Source organism: Ceratotherium simum, chromosome X (genome assembly GCF_057802395.1).
Source record: "Ceratotherium simum simum isolate JZ-2026a chromosome X, ASM5780239v1, whole genome shotgun sequence".
In the NCBI taxonomy this organism is placed as follows: domain Eukaryota; kingdom Metazoa; phylum Chordata; class Mammalia; order Perissodactyla; family Rhinocerotidae; genus Ceratotherium; species Ceratotherium simum.
This window is the reverse complement of record NC_141940.1, coordinates 91,185,872-91,211,109: the sequence shown is the minus strand read 5'-3', so window position 1 is coordinate 91,211,109 and position 25,238 is coordinate 91,185,872. Positions and strand designations below refer to the sequence as shown.

The window sequence follows — 25,238 nt, the reverse complement described above, 5'->3', positions numbered from 1 at the left end:
GGCCAGGCAGGAGACATAAAACAGAAGAGGCAGTGGAGTTCTCCGGGTGGGGTCCACGTCCTGTCACTGGGTACACTCCGTACACACGAACCCCTCCCTTGCCTGAAGTCAATTCATGAAGACTTCACTTCATCACGGAGGAGTTGGGGAAAGGTGGGGCCTGGCTCTGTGCGCCCCAGCGGGCGTTCCCACCCCGCGGCAACCCCGCCCAGATCTGGCGGAGCCGTGGGCAAACCCGGGCGGGTAGAGAGGCGGGGAGAAGCTGCGGGGTTGAAGGCGGGGCGGGCGGCTGCCAAGCCCGCCAATAGGCGGCTCTCCAGCGGCTGAGCCGAGAGAGGGCAGGGGCGCCGCCACAAGCACCACCGCCTCCCAAGTTTCCCCTTGTGGATGCACAGCCCCGGTGGCTGCGCTCCTCCCGGCGCAGAGGGGCCCGAAGAGGTCGGAGGAGCGGACTCGGGACGGGATTTCTGAGGAAGGGAAGAGGACGGGAGCCCCACCCGCTCTGGGGTGGGGTGGGAGGGGGGTCAGTGAACGATGAAGGGCCGGCGGCGACGGCGCCGGGAGTACTGCAAGTTCGCGCTGCTGTTGGTGCTGTACACGCTGGTGCTGCTGCTCGTCCCCTCCGTACTGGACGGCGGCCGCGATGGGGACAAGGGCGCCGGGCACTGCCCGGGCCTGCAGCGCAGCCTGGGAGTGTGGAGCCTGGAGGCGGCGGCGGCGGGCGAGCGCGAGCAGGGCGCGGAGGCACGGCTCGTCGCTGAGGGGGGCGCGGGCCAGTCCCCCAGATCCCCGGGGAACCTCAGCGGTGCCGTCGGGGAGGCGGTGTCTCGCGAGAAGCAGCACATCTATGTGCATGCCACCTGGCGCACCGGCTCGTCGTTCGTGGGCGAGCTCTTTAACCAGCACCCGGACGTTTTCTACTTGTACGAACCCATGTGGCATCTATGGCAGGCGCTGTATCCGGGCGACGCCGAGAGCCTGCAGGGCGCGCTGCGCGACATGCTGCGCTCGCTCTTCCGCTGCGACTTCTCGGTGCTGAGGCTGTACGCGCCGCCTGGGGACCCCGCCGCGCGCGCCCCGGACGCAGCCAATCTCACCACGGCCGTCCTCTTTCGCTGGCGGACCAACAAGGTCATCTGCTCGCCACCGCTGTGCCCGGGCGCGCCCCGTGCCCGCGCTGAGGTAGGCCTCGTCGAGGACGCCGCCTGCGAGCGCAGCTGCCCACCCGTGGCTCTACGCGCCCTGGAGGCCGAGTGCCGCAAGTACCCGGTGGTGGTCATCAAGGACGTGCGCCTCCTTGACCTGGGCGTGCTGGTGCCCCTGCTGCGTGACCCCGGCCTCAACCTGAAGGTGGTGCAGCTTTTCCGCGACCCGCGGGCCGTGCACAACTCGCGCCTCAAGTCTAGGCAGGGGCTGCTGCGCGAGAGCATCCAGGTGCTGCGCACCCGCCAGAGGGGCGACCGCTTCCACCGCGTGCTGCTGGCGCACGGCGTGGGAGCTCGCCCCGGGGGCCCGTCCCGCGCGCTGCCCGCGGCGCCGCGTGCCGACTTCTTCCTGACCGGTGCGCTCGAGGTGATCTGCGAGGCTTGGCTGCGCGACCTGCTCTTCGCGCGCGGCGCGCCCGCCTGGCTGCGGCGCCGCTATCTGCGGCTGCGCTACGAGGACCTGGTGCGGCAGCCGCGCACCCAGTTGCGCCGCCTGCTGCGTTTCGCCGGGCTGCGCGCGCTCGCCGCGCTTGACGCCTTCGCGCTCAACATGACGCGCGGCGCGGCCTACGGCGCCGACGGGCCTTTCCACCTGTCAGCTCGTGATGCCCGCGAAGCCGTGCACGCCTGGCGCGAGCGCCTGAGCCGAGAGCAGGTGCGTCAGGTGGAGGCCGCCTGTGCCCCAGCCATGCGTCTTTTGTCCTACCCTCGCAGTGGAGAGGAGGGCGACGCCGAGCCGCCCATGGACGAGGAGACACCACTGGAGACGGAGGGCGACGGCGCCACGTAGCCCCCCACCCGCGACCCCAGAGCGGATCTGGGTAAGGTGGCTCCAGGCAAGGTGGAGGCAGGGAAGGGTCTTCCGGGAGCTTGGACCAGCCTGCGGGGTGGGGTGGGGGAGGATGCCGTCCCAGATCTCACTCTGTCCAGAATAGATCTGAGCAGGTGGGAAAGCGCTGTTGGTAGAATTTGGGCGAGTCATGGGGATCTCTAGCTTAGCCACCTGCCCCCTCAGAGGAGGACCTTGAGACAGAGAGAGGTTAAGTATGGCTGAGGCGGAACCCAGGTCTCCGCACTCCCAGTCCCTTCAATGAAGTAGGAGGTAAGGTCGTCTGTTAAGAATGCTGAGAGTGGAGGGGAGGGAGAGGAAAGGGGATATCAGAGGTCTGAGGAGAGTAGAGAAGGTTTGCAAGTCGTAATGGAACTTGAATCTGGGAATTGACATGGAAAGTATAGGATTTCAGGGACCATTTGAGGTTGATGATTGTGACTTTATCTCGACTCCAGTCTGTCCTGTGGGGAAACTTTTTGCAAGTGTTTGCGGGCACAGAGGAAGTCAAAAGCAGGGCTTGGTGGAAGTTATTGACTCTTATCCTATTTACCCCTAATCTGTTTCATATTTCTTCTCAGCCTCGGTCTCTGATGCGCAGCCTCTGGGGCTTTCCTTCTGAGTTACCAAGCATACAAGCATAGGCCTCTCTTGCAACAGTTTTTGCCCATGTGTGTGTCTCAGGCTCTGGTATAGTGGTGTAGAATGAACTTTGCTTTCTCCTGGCTCACGTGGCGTCGCCCCCCGCCCCAAAAGGCTGGCGTTTACAGGATATATGACCATATCCCGTTCACATCAGGTCACAAAAGCTGCCTGGTCAGCTTCCTCTAGTGCCGACAAGACCTCGGGGCTGGGCTTCCCCCACTCCGCCCCATCCGTTTGAGAGATGGAACCTTAGATTCGCAGTAGCAGCTTTGGCTGTGCCTGCGGAAGCAGTTTTGTGAAAAGACACCCCCCCATTTTTTTTGTTGTTTCTCTGTGAAGCATGTATCCTAAGATGCTAAAATGGGGCTTAAATGATCTCAAAATGTGTTCAGTGTCTGGGTCAGTGTATGGCCTGTACGTTGGGCTGAGGGAAGAGTTTGTTCTGCATGATACTGACCTTAGGAGTCTAGTTAGTGGCATGGGAATGTGTTTCCCAGACCCTGTGTGAGCTGGAAGGGTGCAGCCTTTTGCACTGTGCAGTCCAGAGGAGGAGGAAAGCAGTGCTGGGCGGGCGGAAGTGACTAAAGTTTCCATTCATTATTTTATAGTGTAATTCAGTATTCCCCTGGGATGAAGCTCTGAGGACAAAGTTGAAGATGTTAATGAAGATGGATTTTGTTGTTAGTAGAGCCAGGGTTTCAGAGTGATTTCGGAAGCTGACTGATTTTTCTCCCGGTAATCAAGTAGTTCTCTTGGTCAGTTTCTGTAATTGCTAGGAAGTCTGTGTTCTTTCCTGATTTCTAGAGTGAAGGAAGGTAAGGTACAGGGTGACTTGTCACATCTTAACAAAAACATCCTTTCATCTGCTAATCCTGTATTTACAGATGTAAGTAACGTGATGGTCCCTAACCTTCCTTCAAAGGCCTGAGGGAACGCCTCTCCAGGACAAATGCTGCAGCATTTTATGGCTTTAAGAACTGACAATCTCCCAGAAACTTTTACGTATTTTTTTTCATTTTTGCTAACATTTATTGAGTACTGACTGAGGTGAGGTAAGAAACAGAATAGAGAGGAGGGTTAGAGTACATAGTCTTCATCCCCCAGGAAGTTAGAGTCTGTGCGGGTGACAGTGACTCTGGGGCAAGACACTGGTGCTGCTGTTTGGAAGGCCAATGGGGCTTCCTTTGCAAGACTGCAGAGACATCTAGGGGCAACCTTTAGGCTCTTCCATACTTTGGTGACTGAGCCCTTCCTCCCACATTTCTGCTGGAATTATTGGGCATTTACCATGTCACCACCAACCAGTGGATTTATTAAAGTGCTTGTATTCCTGGTTCCTAGAAAGATAACATTACTGACCCACTGATGAGTTTCCAGAAGTCTGTCGCACCCTAGGGAAAAGAAGGAGGTGGATCCTCCTGTGCCATGCATTGAGTTAGGCATTGTACATATATCATTATTTTGACATATTATCAATTTTACAGATGAGGAATCCGAGACTCAGAGAAGTCAAGTAATTTGCCCAGAGTCACACCTGGGCTGGTGAGGGTGGAGCAGCTTTGGTGTCAGACCCCACAGCTCAGAATCTCTCCATTATAACACACCCTGACCTGGCCCCCTTAGCATCCTCTGGCAGCACCTCTGGCACCCCAGCCAGGGTTAGAGGCTAGACTGGGGTGGGGAACACACTTAGCTTTTATTGCTAGTATGTTACAGCCACTGAACAAATCAATAAAATAGCCCTGAGCTGCTGACAGCACCTACGCAGGAAAGCCGGTGATGCTACAGCCGTCCTCCCCATGGCTGTTCTTCGTGGGGCACTTGAGCACGCTCTTGGCTCAGGAGCTACACGTGAATTAACCCGAGTGACTTCTGGATGGTCCATACCTGACAGCCAGGATTTGGCAGGGAGGGAGTCTGTGCTTTTTTCAGGGCCGGGGTGGGGGGGATCGCAGCACCCTGAACCAAGTCACCAAGAACCCAGGTCTTTTCCATCTTTTTGGCTTTCATTCACCAGCTTTCCTACTGTCACAAGATGGTAGCCTCAGGGACAAGCAACACCTTCTCACACAACTACAACGGGTTGTTAAAATGCAGAAAGGAAGGAAGCTGGTTAGTAAGTAACAGGTAGAGGAGTTTTCACTCGTGTGTCTGTTTGGCCTGCCATCTGGTTATAAAACCTTTCCCAGAACCCCTCCCCCAGCAGACTTCCCTCTATGTCTCATTAGCTAGAACTGGGTCACATGGCCTGCCCTGGCCCAATAATTGGCGAAAAGGAATGGGATTGGCATGCTTGGCTTAGACCAGTGGTTCTCAGCCCTGAGTGTACATTACATTCACCTGAGGAGCTTTTTAATTTATGTCAAAACCTGAGTTCCACCCCCAGAGATTCTGATTTAACTGGTCTGGGGTGGGGGGTCCCGGCATTGGGATGTTTAAAAGCTCCCCAGGTGATTGTATTGTACGGCGAAGTTGAGAACCACCAACTCGGACCAGTCATGATTCATCCCCTGGGCCCGGCCGTTGCCATTGGAACAAGATCAGGATGGAGACTAGTGGGCTGTTGAGCAGCGAACTGTCTGCCACAGTAATTTATGTGAAAGAACTTGGAGCTGTGAAGTTCCAAGCAGATGTAGGGTGTGAATACGGAAAGGGGAAAACGTCTTAAATGATTCATGGCTCCATTTATCATTTTCATATTCCTTTAAATGCTTTGCTGTCCATAGCTCCTTATCTAATAATCCATCATTGCACACTCTCCACTACTGTTCCAACCAGAATGACGTGCTGTCTTAGCCTTTTCGGCACGTCTGCCTTTGGCCTCTGCCCTTGGTAGGACTCAAGATTTCATTCCTGTAGGCATTTAAGACACCTTGGTTTAAGGTGGACCCTTTGAATGCAATTAGGAAAGGAGGTAAGTGCACTGTAACCGAAGCCCCAACAATCAGAACGCTTTCTTTTGAAGAAAATCAAACAGAAAAAGAAATGGCCAGCCACCATCAAATCCCTAACAAAGCATTTTTGAAGTCATTCCATTTTAATGAGGATACTATGCCCCAAATGGCTCATGTATAAATATCACTGACAGAAGAACCTTTGGCTTAAGCACAGACTGCTAAAGCCAAAGAGGGGACTAAAGAGGGGACATTTGTTAAACATGGTTCCTACATAGAATTTCTCATTCAACGAAATTTGTTTCAACTCCCAATTGTAAATGAATGCGGGTGCTGTGTTCGAGCCAGAGGGCTGGAAGTTAGGATGGTGTATTGTGTTTGGGGTGTGTGTGTGTGTGCGTGTTTACACATAGATAGGTACCTGAGTGGCAGGGCTGCAGTAAGGTGCAAACAATTTTTTAAAATGCATCCACTTCCAAATCTTTATTGCCCCCTTGTGAGGTTAGTGCTGCCTCTGATCCAGACATTCTTGGAGCTCCCTCTTGGGGCTGCCTTCCCAGGCAGGACCCCCTCAGTTGATGGTGGATTTGGTGTTTAGGAAAACTCAAGACTCGTCAAGTCTGGCGAGTGAAGCAGGGGAGGAGGAGCAGGTCCTGCAAAGTGAGATGTGGCTGGAAGGTAGTAACAGAATCATTCCTTGGCTCATATGAAATCAGTTTCTTTCTTTTTTTTTGTGAGGAAGATCAACCTTGTGCTAACATCTGCCAATCCTCCTCTTTTTTTTTGCTGCGGAAGACTGGCCCTGGGCTAACATCCGTGCCCATCTTCCTCCACTTTATATGGGACGCCGCCACAGCATGGCTTGCCAAGCGGTGTGTCGGTGCGTGCCCGGAATCCGAACCGGCGAACCCCGGGCTGCGGCAGCGGAGCGCGAGAACTTAACCGCTTGCACCACCAGGCCGGCCCCTGAAATCAGTTTCTATATTAGGGCGCAGACACCCAGGCATCAGGGCCTGGCTCCCCTGGTTACTACATGATTGACTTTGGGCAAGTCCCTAAACCTTTTTGGCCTTAGTGTTCTTACCAATAAGAAGAGGAGGTTGACATAAGAGGATTTCCAAGGTTTCTTGGCAGTAGGGGAGGTGACATTTATTGGGTGGCTATTTTGTGCACTGTGTTACTTGCTTAATGCATGTTGTCTGAATTAGTCCTCACCTTAGCTTTATGAGGTAGATAGTGTCCCCCATTTTATGGATGGTGAAACAAGCTCAGAGAGGTTGAGTAATTGTCAAGGATAACACAGCCAGAGGATTAAAATCAGGTGCTCCCTATTTTGAAACTAGTGTGTTTTTTGTTTTGTTTTGTTTTGTTGTGGTTTTTTTTTGAGGAAGATTGGCCCTGAGCTAACATCTGTTGCCAATCTTCCTCCTTTTTTCCTTTTTTCTCCCCAAAGCCCCAGCAGATAGTTGTATGTCATAGTTGTACATGCGAAACTAGTGTTTTAATTTTCAGAAATAATATAAGCACATGGTGAAAAAAGAGTTCAGCAGTATAAAATACCTGCCAGTCTCACTTCCTAGAAGCAACTAGTACATTTCTTGTGATATATGTCTAGTAATGTTTTATGCAAATTCAAACAGAAATACATAGCCTTTTCTGTGGCTAAATCTTTTTATTTTTAATTCCTTAAAACTTTTGAAATTGAGATATAATTGACATATTAGTTTCAGGTGTACAACATAATGATTCAATATTTGTATATATTGCAAAATGATCACTACAGTAAGAGTAGTTAACATCCATCACCACATGTAGTTAAATTTTTTTTCTTGTGAACAGAACTTTTTAAGATCTACTCTCTTAGCAACTTTCAAATACACAATACAGTATTGTTAACTATAGTTGCCATGCTGTACGTTACATCCCCAGGGCTTATGTATTTTATAACTGAAAGTTTGTACCTTTTGACCCCCTTCACCCATTTGGCTCACCCCCGCCCCATCCTCCATCTCTGGCACCCACCAATCTATTCTCTGTATGTATGAGTTTGGATTTTTTTTTTTTGGTTTGTTTGTTCAGATTCCACATATAAGTGAGATCATATGGTATTTGTCTTTCTTTGTTGACTTATTTCACTTAGCATAATGCCCTCAAGGTCCATCCATATTGTAACAAATGACAAGATCTCATTTCTTTTTATGGCTGAATAATATTCTCTTGTATATGTACCACATCTTCTTTATTCATTCATCCATTGATGGACACTCAGGTTGTTTCCATATCTTGGCTATTGTGAATAGTGCTACAGTGAACATGGGGGTGCAGATATCTTTTTGAGTTAGTGTTTTCGTTTCCTTCAGCTATATACCCAGACGTGGAATTGCTGGATCATATGGTAGTTCTATGTTTAATTTTTGGAGGAACCTCCATATTGTTTTCCATAGTGGCTGCACCAATTGGCATTCCCACCATTCTTGGGCAGCAGCAGCACTTTGCCGTACTGCATTTCTGCTACCAGAAAACATGATGGCAAAGATGAGATTATCAAAAACGTGCCTTTGAAGAAGATGATGGAGAGCATTCACAAGTTCCAGATTCTAAATGATGAGCTAATCACTATCTTGGACAAATACTTGAAGTTAGGCAATGGAGACAACATGCCTGTGGAGCATGTTCGCCACTTTCAGCCTCCTATCCACTCATCCTGGCCGACAGCTCCGGGCACGCGGATCACCGGTTTTTGAAGAGTCCCAGTACCCACTGCATTTAATAACTATAAGGGCATATTTTTCTTTCTATAAACCATTTGGTGAGATTTTTACGGACTATTTTTCAGTATCTCTGTGCCTGTTAATAAAGGGGGGTGCTTTTCAATCCAAAAGCTTAATTTTATAAAATTGACTTATTTTTCTAAATTAAAATTGTATATGCTTTTGGTAATTAGAAAGTCTGAGAATATTGGCTGCTGATTGTTATCATCATGTTCTTACAAAATATTTTCTGTTTTTCTATGGAATGTTCCAACAGCCAGCTATGTCCTAAAGTGCTGCTGAGTTCATCCATTTATCCCTTAGCCAAGGGATCAGTAATGTTTAGGGAAAGACACTTACTACCACATAATTTTAATAAAATCATTTACTGATTAGAATTAATGATTACTTAACTTTTGTTTAGAGATTTTTCTGATGGTCTTTTATGAATAATCTTTTCTAAATCATGCTTCCCTTCCCTTTTTTGTGTCAGTGTTTCAGAAAATAGTGAATTTGATTCCTCTGCTTCCACTAAATCCAGTTGTGACAAAATCTAATTTGTGAGGTATGATTTAAAGGTTACAGAAATAGGGCCGGCCCCATGGCTTAGCGGTTAAGTGCGTGCGCTCCGCTGCTGGCGGCCCGGGTTCGGATGCCGGGCGCGCACCGACGCACTGCTTCTCCGGCCATGCTGAGGCCGCGTCCCACATACAGCAACTAGAAGGATGTGCAGCTGACAGACAACTATCTACTGGGGCTTTGGTGGAAAAATAAATAAATAAATAAAATTATAAAAAAAATAAATAAATAAAAAATAAAAAAATAGGGCCGGCCCCATGGTTTAGCAGTTAAGTGCACGCGCTTCGCTGCTGGTGGCCCGGGTTTGCGTCCCGGGCGCGCACCGACGCACTGCTTCTCCGGCCATGCTGAGGCCGTGTCCCACATACAGCAACTAGAAGGATGTGCAACTACGACATACAACTATCTACTAGGGCTTTGAGGGAAAATAAATAAATAAATAAATAAAAATAAAAATAAAAAAATAAATAAAGGTTACAGAAATAGGGCTGGCCCCGTGGCTTAGCGGTTAAGTGCATGCACTCCGCTGCTGGCAGCCTGGGTTTGGATCCTGGGCGTGCACCGACGCACCGCTTCTCTGGCCATGCTGAGGCCGCCTCCCACATACAGCAATTAGAAGGATGTGCAACTATGACACACAACTATCTACTGGGGCTTTGGGGGAAAAGAATAAATAAATACAATCTTTAAAAAAAATAAAGGTTACAGAAATAAAACTAATGCAATCTAAAAAAAGAAATCTTCCCATATCTTCTTTTTAATGGCTATATAGTATTTCATTGTGGGAATGTATTGTAACATTTAACTAGTTTCTAGTCCCTACATTTCATTGCTACATTTTAATAGTGTCCTTTGCATACATGTAAGTATATCTGTAAGAAAACTTCTATAGTAGGGTGACCTTACGTAGCAAAGGGTGTATGCTTTTACATTTTGAGAGGTCAGGTTCTTCAAAGTTGAACCAACTTTCACTCCCACCAGCTATTTCTTGGAGTGTCTGTTTCCTAGACTTTCAACAACATGGATTTTATCTAATTTTTTCATCTTGGCTAGTCTGATGAGTGGAAAATCCATTCTCCCAGCACCCTGGCTCTCTGTAACCCGACAGTCATCTCAGACAATGGATGATTGCCTCACACCTCAGGTTGTGGTAACCAGGATGCCGAGATGAAATCAACTTCTTAGCCCTTCTGCAGTCTACATGTATTTGGAAAGTGTCGTTTCTGTGATTCTTTTCAAGGACGGGATACGTTTTGAAGTAAAAATTATCATGTCTTTATAAAACCACACTTATACATGCTGTCAGGTTTTACCAAGTGTCTTGTTAAGATGGCCTTCTCCTGGTACTGTTATAGTGGATTGTACCAATGGACTTGAACTTCACCTATTTTGCGACACTATCACTGGGGAAATTAGGCTAATTTTAAATAAGGTTTAACTCTTCATGCGTTTTCTCTCTGCTCCTGAGAGCCCTCTTTGTAGTCTGGGGAGGGGGAGGGAAGTGCCCATTTGCAGTGGTTGAGGCAGGATTCAGAGGGTTTTCAAAGACGTTTTTTTTAGTCTGGGCAGAGATTTTCTTCCCATGAATACAAATGTAATATAAATAGTTGGGAGTGATGCTTTTAAAAAACATTTATAAGCAGCTGGCTTAAAATTCCTCAGTATGCTTTTTCTCAGCCTGCTCTCAGCATGAACAGCACAGGGAAGAATGGAACTAACAATGCTAAACTGGCCTTGCTTTTTTGTGTCTAACGTTCCAGTCTAAGCAAGGTGACTAAAAATGACCCTCTCTCTCTGTAAGGTCTCCTGGCTCCTCATGCTCTTGCTTCGTAGTGGAACCAAAGGAACTTGCTCTATTGAAAGAAACATTTCTGCCTAGGTGCAGTAGAGAATAAGAACAGTGGGGACTAAGAATCAGCTCTGGCCCAAGTTCAAGTACACAGGGAAGTGGAGAACTATTTGGGAGCCGAACAGGAAGCAGTTTCAATTGGAGAAAAGTTGCAGAGCTCAGTGATGTCTTCATGAGAATTGGAATCCTTCAGCTGTGCTCCCTGCCCCCCTCGGCCCACAGGCACCAAGCCAGCCGTGGGGCTGACATTTTCTGCAGCTGGCCCTGTTCACATTCAAGGCCATCATGCTGGATGCTGAGAAGAAATTGGAGCATCCGCTGATAGTGAATATTTTTAAATTAGGGGGTTAAGAGGCTGTGAAAGACGACCACCACGTTTGACTTCAATGATGACCATGTTCAGAGTGAGCAGATTCCCCTCCCCTAAAATGGACGTGAGCAGTGAGGAGCTTGCTGTAGAGTCACATTCTGAAAGTAGCTACTGAGGTAGACCTGTTCTTACTCATGAGATGGAAGCCCTTTCTCTTAAGTGTTACCTTCAGGCAGCAGCGTTAAAAGGAGCCCAGAAGGCACAGGGAGAGTCGTGAGGCTACAAGGCAGTCGCTGGGCCCTGCTGGCAAGAAGCCTCAAATCTGGCCTGAACTCCAAATGCCCAGAGGGGCAGCTTGGAGAGATTAATATTGTGTGATTAAGATGGTGACCAGTAGGCTGGAAGCAGAGAAACCAGCCTGATTGAAAGTCTGAAATGGAACATTACAGAAACACTTGTAAGGTATGGGGAGTTGGTAGGGGTTCAAGACTGTGAGTTCTTTTGTCAAGATGATGAACTGTGGGGGCCAGCCCCGTGGCTTAGTGGTTGAGTGTGCACGCTCCGCTACTGGCGGCCCGGGTTCGGATCCCAGGCACACACCAACGCACCGCTTCTCCGGCCATGCTGAGGCCGCGTCCCACATACAGCAACTAGAAGGATGTGCAACTATGACATACAACTATCTACTGGGGCTTTGGGGAGAAAAAGGGGAAAAAAGGAGGAGGATTGGCAATAGATGTTAGCTCAGGGCTGGTCTTCCTCCACAAAAAGAGGAGGATTGGCATGCATGTTAGCTCAGGGCTGATCTTCCTCACACAAAAAAAAGTGATTAGAATTCAAACATACATAGAAGGTAGTGGGAAGAGTTAGGAAGGTCATGTCTCAAAGCAAAGTTGGAGAGATGGGAAAGATCAAAATGTCTTTGATTTAAAGCATGGGTTTCCATTTGGAAAACAAAAAAAGGATGATGAACTGAGGAAGATTATGAGCAGCCCCCAGCGTGGACCGGAGGCTAAGTGAAGCAGTCCGTACATACATACAGATGAGGGGAACATCGGGGAAAATGTCCCAGAGCTTCAGGTCACTTTCCCCATGACTGAGACCAGACTTTACCCAAAAAGACTCATTACTGCCTCAGAGAGATTATGGGAACAGTAATAAAAAAATACTAAAATCAAAATGTTTTAAAAATAGGACTTCCTTTCATACAGCCTAGAGCTGACATATGTTAAATATACAGATTTTAGAAGCAATAAAAGTAGATGCTGTCTCTTGTTCTAATAAAGAGTATCACCAACACGGATGTAATAAAGGAAAACAACACACTTTTCAGGTTCCGCAAAAACAAAAAAGTTACACTTTGTTGCCTTTCTGTGCACTACCCCTGCCCCCAGGGATCTAAAAGGAGACTATTTTGGAAAAAGGAGATGTTGGCTGAAAATAAATACACACACCCCCTCCCAAAGAATAACAAAACTCCCAGCATTATTGAATGCCTTCTAAATTTATATTATTTTATTTTTATTTCTTAACGGTCAAAGGGGAAGAGAAATAGTTTTGAGCTCAGGAAAACCCATGTCCTGCTCCTCAGTATGGCAATCCAGTGGGCCCTGGGGAGGACTGGTGCATGTTCCAATGTCCTGTGCCAACATGTGCCTGCTCTCAGCCATGGGGCCATTTTATCCCCACCAGACTGTGGATAGGGCTAGGAAAGGGTGCGACAGACAGTGCCTCGCTCTGCAGGGAGAGAGACATGAAGTGATGGGCTAGACTTGGGCTGCCATGCAGACTCTGTCCACTGCCTAGCTAGCCTAACCTGTGAACCCTAAAGCTGATCAGGGGCAGCCCCCGTACCCCCCCCAGTCCAGCCACTCCATTGACCGATAGCCCCTGTGGGGACCAAGGGGCTACCTGAATGGCAGGTCCAAGCTCAGGTCACTCCCAGCCTTGTGCCCTCACTAACCCCTGCTACCCCCACTTGGTAGATGACAGACACCTGCAGGTGGGCGGTCAAATATATATTATAAAAGACTGACTCAGTTCCTTTATTTGAGTTGGGAATGACTTTACTCACAAAATCAACTTTGTATGCCAATTAAAATTATATCTCAGAGCAGCTCAGTGAGAGGAAAAAACAAAAGTCAACTAGGCAAACTCAGCTGTTTCCAAGGTTTATGAATACTGGTTTGGAGCGCATTCATTTTGTTGCAAAGTGAGCTCAAAACCTGGAGACATTTTAGATGATCAAATTGGAAACGTGTTATTATTTTATTCTATTCTATTGGGGAAATAGAATGGCCATTTCATTTTTGTACTGGCTGACTCTGGAGCTTGACTAATGATTCATGTGGATTGAGGTTTTACTCGGAGTTCTGGAGCAGAGAAGTGGGTCCTTTTCTCTTGCTGTAGGCAGCGGGGTCAGAGGGGGGCTGCCCAGGTCCAGGCAAGTGGCTTCCCCCTGGTTTTGCTCTCTATTCCTCAGGCAAGAAGTTTGTTTGTTTGTGGGGGGTTTTCTTACTCAGTCCCTGCTTTCACCTAAAGCAAGAGTTGTTTCAAGTATTAAATCTGACTGAAACCATTATTGACTAGTGCAAGTACACTGGCACCCCCTGCCACTTAATTTTTCAGATTGAAAGTCTGGAAATGACTTATAATATTTATGCTGTTTTAAAGTATATTTCTAGGCTCTTGGGGGAGGGTGCAGTTATATTAGCAAACTAAATGTTTCCTATTCCATTTTGCTTTAGAGTCACAGTGAGGGAATGCTTGCACTTTGACATTTCTGGTATTTCCAGTATTTTAACATTATCCCTAAGCAGCTCTCTTAAAAAAAGAAAAACAAAAACGTAATGGCTCTGTTGTCGTAAACATTGTCAGTCATTTCCGTTTTCCTTGGCACTGCATTTCACTGATTTGAGATGAAAACAAGAAGGTTAAGAAAGCTTAACCCAGGTTACCAGATCAGCTTAGACGGTAACATCATCCGCAGAGGGTAGTTCCAAGGTCGGATGTTGGGAGAAAACCCCACAAGAACAGGTCGCCATTGAACAGGAGGCTAACGCCCGTCCTCAGCCCATTTGTTCTGGAGTGGGTCCAGGAGGAAGGCTGTTACAATAGGCTGGAAAGTCATTTACCCGTGGTGACGGGAACTGCTGAATACCCGGAAATCTCAGCTCCCTCAGCCCAAGTGCCGAGTCCCGGCACCAACTTTTAGCATCTGTGAAGTAGCTTTTGGTGGTAAATCCAGGGCACCGCACCTGGCACAAGTGGTGGGCAGGGACAGGCGCGTCCTTCTGGAGGTGAAACCAAGAAAAACTTGAGGGAAAGAGAAGGGCAGGTAAAAATCTACAAGTGCAATTGAAGGAGAGAAGTGAGGTGCCGATGCAAGTTCCCAGATCCACTTGGGAGGCCCCAGCCTCGGTACCTGACTTGAAACGGGACAGGAAGGCCACTGAGAGAGGCAGAGCCACACGTTCATTCGGTTGAATCTTCTGTTCTCAGTCTTAAAGCCAGCAGGAAGTTGATTCTTCCTCCTCCCCCATCCTAGCTTCGAAGGTTGAAAAAAGTATGATTAAAATGCTAAGAGTGTGTCTTCCTGAGTTATTCCATCCTAGCCGAGGCGCCTCAGCCAAGCCAACTGCACGCATTGCAGTCCAGGCCCCGTAACCGAATGGTTGCCCTTTGATGGCAGGGAGGCTGTTAGTGGGTCAACCAGCTGCGGTTAGGGCCCGGCTGGCTATTTGAATACTCAGGGGAACTGTAGCAAAGGAGATAAAATACACTCAACTCATTGGAGTATAGCTTTGAATCTTTAAGTAGACAATCTGTTTTTACAAAGTGCAAATTTGTGAATGATTTGAGTATTAAGGAATGACTTCACACTTCAGTGCCACATATTTAAAAAACCTTTGATATATGCTTCACAAAACAATGATATACGAAAATCTCTATAATTCTGAAAATGAATTACACTAAAACAGTTTTTTATTATGTATTTTCTATTATCATTCAGGACAGGTCTTGAAGTACTGTTAACTTAGAAATGACCAGAAGGGTCTACACTCGTTTGAGGTGGTGTGGCCCATAGCAAACATTCTCATTGTCCCCAGACTAGGTAAATGGAAATAGTTTTAACCAAGAAGTTTAGTAGCTTAAAATTCAATTCTTCATTGTCAAACGTCTATCAGCTGGAAAAAAGGGCAAAGCTAGCTACTTGGTCACTGGAGCTGGCTGATAAACTGAGTGTTCAGTTTTTAAATATGCACGCGAAGTTGAATGCTTCATAGCTCCAAATGAATAGGGCCCCACAGTATTAAGAGTTGGGGTCTGGAGTGAATTAAATTCTTAATCCTGTATCTAAGATACTGGGGCTTAAGATACACTAAGAATTCATGGACATATTTGTGTTTTAAACGACCAAAAATAATGAAAAATGGTAGGAAATTAACTGATAGTTTTCGAGGGTCTACTTGGGGGCTACAGGCTCCATGGAGGTATACGTCAGAACTGGAAGGTATATGAGCATCCCTGCTCTGGTTCAGTGACATTCAGGAACTAGAGACCAGTGGGAGGATGGGAACCCACTTCTAGTGTGAAGAAAGAAAGGGCCTGTGAGGTTGCGGCCTGTACACTGCGGGCTTCCCAGCCTGGATTAGCAGGACTACAGAACAGTTCTTCAAATACCCCAGAGGCAGGAATAGATCTTTCAGAGTTCCTGTCTCTCCCCCGCTCCCTCCTGTACTGTCAGTGATTTGATAAAAAATTTGAACTTGAATGAAAAGCAGCTTTTCAGGTAGATTAAAAAAATTTTTTAAGATTCTTTTTTTTTGTGAGGAAGATCAGCCCTGAGCTAACATCCATGCTAATCCTCCTCTTTTCTTGCTGAGGAAGACTGGCTCTGAGCTAACATCTATTGCCAATCCTCCTCCTTTTTTTTCCCCAAAGCCCCAGTAGATAGTTGTATGTCATAGTTGCACATCCTTCTAGTTGCTGTATGTGGGACGCGGCCTCAGCATGGCCGGAGAAGCGGTGCGACGGTACGCGCCCGGAATCCGAACCCGGGCCACCAGTAGCAGAGCACGTGCACTTAACCGCTAAGCCATGGGGCCAGCCCAAAATTTTTAAGATTTTTAATAAAAGGATTTAAAGAGTGCTTATGGGTCCAGAGGTTGGGATGGTAGTATCTCCATAAACATTTGTCGGCACATGGGATGTGACCAGGCATCATTTAGCAATTGGTTAGTCATTGACAGAAAACCACGCTGAGTTACTGCCAAATTGTTTTTGGATCTTTAAAACAACCCAAATGGAGAGCTGCACAAAGAAATAGTGACAGAGGAAAACATTTTATTTTGAAATAATTATGTAGACTCATAGGAAGTTGCAAAAATGGTACAGAGAGGTCCAGTGTATCCTTCATCCAGCTTTTCCCAAAGTCACATCTTACATGTAGATCAATATCAACACCAGGAAATTGACATTGGTACAATCTACAGACTTTATTCAGTTTTCAGCAGTTTTTACATGCACTCATTTTGTGTGTATAGATCTTTGTAATTTTATTACATATAGATATGTGTAAACACCACCACAATCAAGATACAGAACTTTTCCATCACCACAAAGAAACTTGCTTGTGCTACCCCTTTATTATATTCACATGCCCTACCCCAGCCGACCCCTTTCCCTGGCAAACACTAATATGTTCTCCATCTCTGTAGTTATTTTGTGTAACATTTTGAGATTGTCTGTTTTCATTCATCATAATTCTCTGGAGATTCATCCAGGTTGTCACGTGTATCCGTAGTTCATTCCTTTTCATTGCTGAGTAGTATTCCATGGTATGGATGTACCACAATTTGTTTAACCATTCACCAGTTGAAGGAAATTTGGATTGTTTCCAGTTTTTGACTATTACAAATAAAGCTGCTATGAATATTTGTGTATAGGTTTTTGTATGGACATAAAATTTCTTTTCTCTGGGATGAATGCCCAGGAGTGCAATTGCTGGATCATGTAGTAAATGTATGTTATGTTTTATAAGAAACTACCAAACTGTTTCTCAGAGTGGCTTTAGCATTTTACATTCCTACCAGCAATGTATGAGAGATCAAATTTCTGTGCAGCCTGACTAGCATTTGGTATTGTCACTAAAATACAACAGTATTTTAGCTGTTCTAATAGGTATGTAGTGGTATGTCATCATAGTTTTCATTTGCATTTTCCTAATGGCTAGTGATGTTGAACATCTCTTCATGTGCTTATTTGTCATCCATATATCCTCTTTGGTGAAATGTTGGTTCAGGTATTTTGCACACTTCCTAATTGGATTGTTTTTTACTTTGAATTTTGAGAGTTATTTATATATTCTAGATAAGAACCCTTTGTCAGATACGTGGTTGCAAATATTTTCTCCTGGTCTGTAGCTTGTCTTTTCATCCTCTTAACAAGATCTCTGGCAAAAGTTTTAAAATTTTGATGAAGTCCTATTTATCAATTTTTTCTTTTGTGGACTGTGCATTTGATGTAATGTTTAAGAACTCTTTGCCTAGCCCTAGGGTCCTGAAGATTTTCTCCTATGTTTTCTTGTAAAAGTTTTATATTTTTTTATTTGCCTTTCCTGATAAATTTTAGGATAAGCTTATCTATATCTACATTTAATTCTATGATTCATTTTGAGTTAATTTTTGTATGAAGTGTGAGGTTTTGGTCAAGGTTTAATTTTTGCCTGTGAATGTCCAAGTGCCTTAGTACCATTTGTTGGAAAAACTATCCTTCCTCCAATGAATTGCTTTTGCACTTTTGTCAAAAATCAGTTAGCCATACATGTATGTATGTCTGTTTCTGGGCTTTTTCTGCTCCATTGATCTATGACTCTGTCCCTCCACCAATACCACACTGTTTTGATTAATGTAGTTAGATGTACTTTAACATTGAATAGAGTGATTATTTCTACTTTATTCTTTTCCAAAAAAGTGTTAGCTAGTTTCCTTGCCTTTCCATGTAAATTTTAGAATAAGCTTGTCTATAGCTACAAAAGGTATTGATGGAACTTGATAGTAATTTTATTAAACCCCTATATCAATTTGGGGAAAATTGACATCTTTACTATGTTGAGTCTTCCAATCCATGAACATAGTTATGTCTACTGATTTAGATCTTGTTTGATTTCTTTTATTGGTGTTTTGTAGTTTTTAGCGTACAAGTCCTTTACTTGTTTTGTTAGATTTATACCTAAGTATTTAATTTGAGTGATTGTAAATAGTACATTTTAAAATTTCATTTCAAGATGTTCATTTCTAGTGTATATAAATAAAATTGATTTTTTAAATATTGATCTTGATTCCTGCAAACTTGCTGAATTCACTTACTGTTTCTGGGAGTTTTTTGTACATTCCTTGGGATTTTCTATGTATATAATCTTATCTGCAAATAGAGACAGTTATATTTCTTCCTTTCTAATCAGTATGGCTTTTATTTCCTTTTCTTGCCTTATTTCGTTGGCTGGGACTTCTAGTACTATGTTGAATAAGAATGGTGAGTACAGGGGCCGGTTTCATGGCGTAGTGGTTAAGTGCGCGCGCTCCGCTGCTGGCGGCCCAGGTTCGGATCCTGGGAGCGCACTGACACACCGCTTGTCAGGCCATGCTGTGGCGGCGTCCCATATAAAGTGGAGGAAGACAGGCACGGATGTTAGCTCAGGGCCAGTCTTCCTCAGCAAAAAGAGGAGGACTGGTATGGATGTTAGCTCAGGGCTCATCTTCCTCACAAAAAAAAAATAATAAATAAAGAATGGTGAGTACAGTTATCTTTGCCTTCTTCCCAATCTTAGGGAGAAAGCATTCAGTCTTTCACCATAAAAAATGAAGTTAGATGTAGGTCTATGTAGATTTTATCAAGTTGAGAAAGTTTCCCTCTGTTACTAGTTTGCTGAGAATTTTTATCATGAATGGGTGTTAAATTTTGTCAAATGCCTTTTCTGCATCAACTGATATGATCAAGTGATTGATTTTTTCTTCCTTAGCTTGTTAATATGGTGGATTACATGTATTGATTATTGAATATTGAGTCAGCCTTGCATCCTGGAATAAACCTCACTTAGTCATGATATATAAATCTTTCATATATTGTTGAATTTGATTTGCTAATACTTTGTTGAGGATTTTTGCACCTTAATTCACGAAAGATATTGGTCAGTAGTTTTTTTTGTACTTCGTCTGGTTTTGGTCTCAGAGTAATATTGGCCTTATAATTTTATGGAAGAGACTGTGTAGAATTGGTGTTAATTCTACTTTAAATGTTTGGTAGAATTCTCCATTGAAAGTATCTGGGCTTGGAGATTTTTTTCAAGAGTCTTTGATTAATTCAATTTTTTAGTAGTTATATGACTTTTTTTTTTTTTATTTTTAAAGATTTTATTTATTTTATTTTTCCCCCCAAAGCCCCAGTGGATAGTTGTGTGTCGTAGCTGCACATCCTTCTAGTTGCTGTATGTGGGACTCGGCCTCAGGATGGACGGAGAAGTGGTGCCTCGATGCGCACCCGGGATCCGAACCCGGGCCGCCAGCATCGCAGCGCGTGCACTTAAACACCAAGCCACAGGGCCGGCCGACTTTTTAAATTATCTATTTCATATTGGGTGAATTATAGTAGTTTGTGTTTTTTCAGGAATTGGTCCATTTTGTCTAAATGGTCAAATTTTTGTGTATAGAACTGTTCTTAGTATTTTTTTTATCCTTTTAATTATATCCTTAATATCCTTTTAAGTTTTAATGTCTGTAGGGGCCTATAGTGAGATCCCCTATTTCATTGCTGTTATTAGTAATTTGTATCTTCTCTTTTTTATTGTTAGTCTTGATAGAAGTTTACAAAATTTTAATCTTTTCAAAGAACCAGCTTTTTATTTCATTGATTTTCTCTATTGTTTTCCTGTTTTAAATTTTACTGATTTCTGCTCTTAATTATTTCCTTCTGCTTGATTTGTGTTTATTTTGATCTTTCTCTAGTCTCTTGAGGTGGGTGCTTAGATTATTGATTTGAGACCTTTCCTCTTTTCTAATGTAAGCATCTAATACTATAAATTTCCCTCTCAGCACTGTGTCTCACAAATTTTGATATACTGCATTTTCATTCAATATATTGTTTTATTAAATTTCCCATAGATTATTTAGAAGTGTGTTTTTTAATTTCTAAGAGTCTGGAGAATTTCCTGCTATCCTTCTGTTATTGATTTCTAGTTTGATTCCATCATGGTTAGAGAATGCATTCTGTATTATTTCAGTTCTTTTAAATTTGTTTGGGTTTGTTTTATGAACTGGGATATGGTCTGTGTTGTGAATGTTCCATGTATGCTTAAAAAGAATGTGTTTCTATTGCTATTAGGTGGAGTGTTCTATAAATGTCAACTCAGTCTTGTTTGGTTGATGCTATTGTTCAGTTCTTCTATATCATTGTTGATTTTCTGTCTAGTAATTCTATCAATTGTTGAGAGAGGTATCAAAGTTTCCAACTATAAATGTAGACATTGTGTATTTTTCCTTTCTGTTCTTTCAGTTTTTGCTACAAGAAATTTGAAGTTCTATTGTTTGATGCATACATACACATTTAGGATTGCTATGTTTTGTTGGTGGGTAGAACCTTCTGCCATTACATAATGTCTTCCTTTGTCCCTGGTAATTTTCTTTGCTCCAAAGTCTATTTTATATGATATTAATACAACCGCTCTTCCTTTCTTTTTATTAATGTTTGTATGTATATGTAATGTTTGAACATATATATATATTTTATCCTTTTACTTTCAACCCATCTATATCATATTTGAAATGAATTTCTTATAGACAGCATATAGTTGGGTCATGCTTTTAAATCCATTCTGCTGGTCTCTTTTTGTGTATTTAGACCATTTATATTTAATGTAATTATTGATATTATAGGGCTTACATTTGCCATTCATAAACTTTACTTCTGTTTGTTCCATCTGTTTTTTGTTCTCCTCTTTCCCTTTTATTGCCTTCCTATGGGTTACCTGAACATTTTTTAGAATTTCATTTTGATTTGTAGTATTTTTTTTTTTTTTGTGAGGAAGATCAGTCCTGAGCTAACATCCGTGCCAATCCTCCTCTTTTTGCTGAGGAAGACTGGCCCTGAGCTAACATCTATTGCCAATCCTCCTCCTATTTTTTTTTCCCTTTTTCTCCCCAGAGCCCCAGTAGATAGTTGTATGTCATAGTTGCACATCCTTCTAGTTGCTGTATATGGGACGCTGCCTCAGCATGGCCAGACAAGTGGTGTGTCGGTGTGCCCGCAGGATCCGAACCCAGGCCACCAGTAGCGGAGCGCATGCACCCAACCGCTAAGCCACACAGCCGGCCCCTTGATTTGTAGTATTTTAAAGTGTATATCTTTGTATGCTTATTTTAGTGGTTTCTTTAGATCATACATATGTAACTAATCACAACCTACTGGTCTCAACATTTTACTACCTTAAGTGAAGTCTAGAAACCTTATCTCCATTTAGGTTCCTTTATCCTGTCCCCTTTATAATATAATTCTCTTATAATATATTCTCTCTATATATTGAGAAGCACATCATACATTGTTATAATTTTTGCCTCAACTATCAAACATAATTTCTTAAACTCAAGAGAATAGTCTATTACATTTACTCCCATTTTATCCTTTCTGTTCTTTATTCATGATGCTTCAAGTTTCCCTCTTTTGTCATTTCCTTTCTGTTGGAAAAACTTCCTTTAGCACTTCTTTTACAGCAGTTCTACTGGCAACAAAGTCTCTTACTGTTTTATTGTCCTGAAGTTTGATTATGCTTTATCTTGGTGTAGATTTCTTTGGGTTTTTGTTTGGGGTTCGCTCAGCTTCTTGAGTCTGTAGGTTTATGTCTTTTGCCAAATGTGGGAAATATTCAGCCATATTTATCCAAGTACTTTTTCAGCCTCAATCCTTTTTCCTTCTCTTTCCAGAACTCTGATGAAATGAACATTAGATCATTTATTTTTTTATTTATTTTTTTGTGAGGAAGATCAGCCCTGAGCTAACATCCAATGCCAATCCTCCCCTTTTTGCTGAGGAAGATCGGCCCTGGGCTAACATCTGTGCCTATCTTCCTCTACTTTATATGGGATGCCGCCACAGCATGACTTGACAAGCGGTGCATCGGTGCACGACCGGGATCCGAACCTGCGAACCCCAGGCTGCTGAAGCAGAGCGTGCGCACTTAACTGCTGCGCCACCAGGCTGGCCCCAGTAGATCATTTATTGTAGTACCACAGATCCCTGAGGCTGTGTTCATCTTTTCTCACTCCATTTTCTCTCTGTTCAGATTGTGTAATTTCTATAGTTCTGGTTTTCAGATTCACTAATTCTTTACTGTGTCATCTCTATTCTGCTATTGAGCCCATCCAGTGAGCTTTTTTAATTTTAGTATTGTATTTTACAGTTCTAAAACTTCCATTTGTTTTTTTTAATATTTCTTTGCCAAGAATTTGTTTTTTCCTTTGTATCAAGTATGTTCGTAATTGCTAATCAAAGCATTTTTTATGATAGCTGCTTGAAATCCTTTTTGGATAATTTCAGTATCTGTGTTGTTTCAGTGTTGGCACCTGTCAGTTGTCTTTTCTCATTCAAGTTGAAATTTCCCTGGTTTGGGGTTTGACAAGTGATTTTTTTTCATTGTATCCTGAACATTTGGGATACAGCTGAACATATGTTATGAATCTCTGATTTTTATTTAAATCTTCTATTTTAGCAGGCCTCCACTGACACTGCACTGGTGGAGGAAGGGGTGCATCACCTGGTTACAGCCAGGTGGGGATGGTAGTCCAGAAGTCCTGGCTTGCCACTAGGCTTCTGCTGAAGAGGAAGGGGATTTTTTCTGTGGTGCTTGGTTTCTGTCTTTCTAGGCTGACCCTTTACCTGCCCTTTGGCTAGAGATAAAGGCTTTTATTGGAGCTTTTTGGTCTGTGACCATTGGCATCTCTGGCCTGCAGGCTTCTTCAGTGGCCATTCCTGGACACAGAGGAAACAAAAAGAAAACCCAGGGAACTCACGGCTATGTTGTTCCTCAATTCCCAAGGTCCCTAGTCAGTCTACCTTCTTTTCCCCACCCTTCAGGGTCTTGTGTTTGTTTTATATATCATGTTTGGGGATTTTATTTATACTTTGTGGGAGGAATAAGGAGAAATGCATCTACTCCATCTTATCTGGAACCAGATTTAGCCCATCTGGAAATTGGTTTTTATTAAACTAAATTATACTGAAATTTGACATAGTGGCTCTTTATGTAAATAACCTGTACTAACAGAATACTGAAGGTTCGTAGAAAGGCCTCAAGGCATTTATGAAGTTAGCTTTTCCTTAATGCTTAATGTGAATCTTTATTGCACAGTTTCAATCATCTAGAAAGTGCTTCTTTCCCAAACTCTGCACCAGCAGTTCTATTAAGTTGATGGGCAGTTTCACCACATTAGAAAATAATGTCAAATTTGGCACACATCCAGGATCAGAGGAAGGATCACAAGAAAGCAAGAAACTCGTGGCAGAACTAGCACAAACATACCCCGAGTCAGCCCACCCTCTGCTGCTCCCATACAGTGACACAAGCAATGAGTTTTTATGAAAGAAGAAAAAAGTTCAGATGCCACAAAGGTAGGAAGCTGGACTCATTGCTTATATACAGCCTCAGTTTTGCAGAACAGCCAATTGTTGTTGGCATGATTTACTTTGCAGTACCCAAGTGAAGGATGGATGGTTACATGGTTGATGCCTAATGGTACAGCTTCAATCCCAGCTCTTCTCACTACTCTACCCAGCAGGTCTCAGAAAGTTCTGTTCTCCTCAACAGGCGCCCCACAGCAGCAGCTGCAGAAAGCACAGTCATACTGACAGAGGTGCCCCCACCTTTTTCTTGTCTTTATCCTCACCAAACACCTCTTGGGTTACATTTTCTCCTGGCCTGTCTTCACAAAGTAGAAATAATAGACACTGATTCAGTATGGATTTCCAGCATTGGATAATGCAGCTTAGATAAGGAAGATTATGGGTTTCATATTTAAGAGGCCTTATATCGGCGGGGTTCAACAGGCTTTCTGTCTGTGGATTTGTGTCCTGAAGTTCAGACATCCTTTGTTCCTTCCCTTCCAGGTCAGTCCCCATGAACTGGGGCACTCAGCATGTTGCCCCAGCACTGGAGAAGCCACGCTGTGGAGGCAATCTATCACACTGTCAGAGACTGGGACTTGATTTGGTACCACCTGCTGTGCAATTCTATGGAACAGGAATATCATGAGTTGTTAAAGAATGACCGACACATTGGTTGAAATGAAGTTTCCAGTAAGGAAGTGACAGTGCAATGTGGATAATTATGGCCATAAAATAGGAAGAGCTTTAGTTCCCAGCCTGAACCTGCCTCTGCTGGAGCCATTGCAACAAGGCATCCTCAGAACAAAGAGGAGACTTGATTTGGTACCATTTCCCATCAGCAGGTGTCTGGACAAAACATCAATGTGAAGAAGGGCCAAGTGCAGTCCTGTGTATCTTGATTAAATTACTTAATATTAAATAATAGGTCTGGGTTGGTGTTGTTTTAAACCTGACTCAGCCAGCTCTTCTTCAAATAGCTCTCCTCACCCCCATTCCTGAACTGATTTTTAAAAAGGAATTTCCCTGGGGTGGGAGAACCCTAATGAACTGAAACAAATTTTTGTTTTTAAATTGTTCTATCTATCTATCTTGTGTTTTTGTAATTATACTATTAAATGACTCTGGAGTCATGTTAATGACAAGATGTGTTTTTGTTTTGCCAGGAAGCAAATTTTATGACGTGGTTCAGTTGCATGGTTCGGGGAAAAGCTAGTCTACACACAAAGGACTACAAAGACTAGGAAGGAAACTGTATATTGGGTTCAAGGATCTTAGCAATTATCCAACACTCAAAGCCTGGTAAAGAGTGCTGCAGGCCGGGAGATGTCACAGGCAGAGACCAGGTTTAAAGTGTTTCTGTTAACCCTAAGGTACATTTTAAAAATCTCAAAAATCTGTCGCCATCATTTTTAGACCCTATTTTAAAACGAAATTTTTTCAAGTGTCTAAATCGGATCAGCAAAAACCTCTTCCGTAAAGAGCCAAACACTAAATAGTTCAGGCTGTACAAGCAAATAGTTGCT

General features: G+C 44.0%; 2 protein-coding genes across 2 annotated transcripts in view; one reads left to right on the top strand and one right to left on the bottom strand.

Annotated features, from left to right (window-relative positions):
- LOC101398697 (uncharacterized) overlaps window positions 1-25,238 on the bottom strand; it is a 727,039-nt gene that overhangs the window by 68,804 nt on the left and 632,997 nt on the right.
- On the top strand, window positions 292-24,857 carry CHST7 (carbohydrate sulfotransferase 7). Its single transcript, XM_004434983.3, has 2 exons — window positions 292-2,026; window positions 24,217-24,857. The coding sequence occupies exon 1, from the start codon at window positions 535-537 to the stop codon at window positions 1,993-1,995; it is 1,461 nt and encodes a 486-aa protein (XP_004435040.1). The 5' UTR covers window positions 292-534; the 3' UTR covers window positions 1,996-2,026; window positions 24,217-24,857.

Bases quoted from the DNA above. Each gene is read 5' to 3' on its own strand.
- CHST7 (XM_004434983.3), top strand. From the start codon at position 535: ATGAAGGGCCGGCGGCGACGGCGCCGGGAGTACTGCAAGTTCGCGCTG.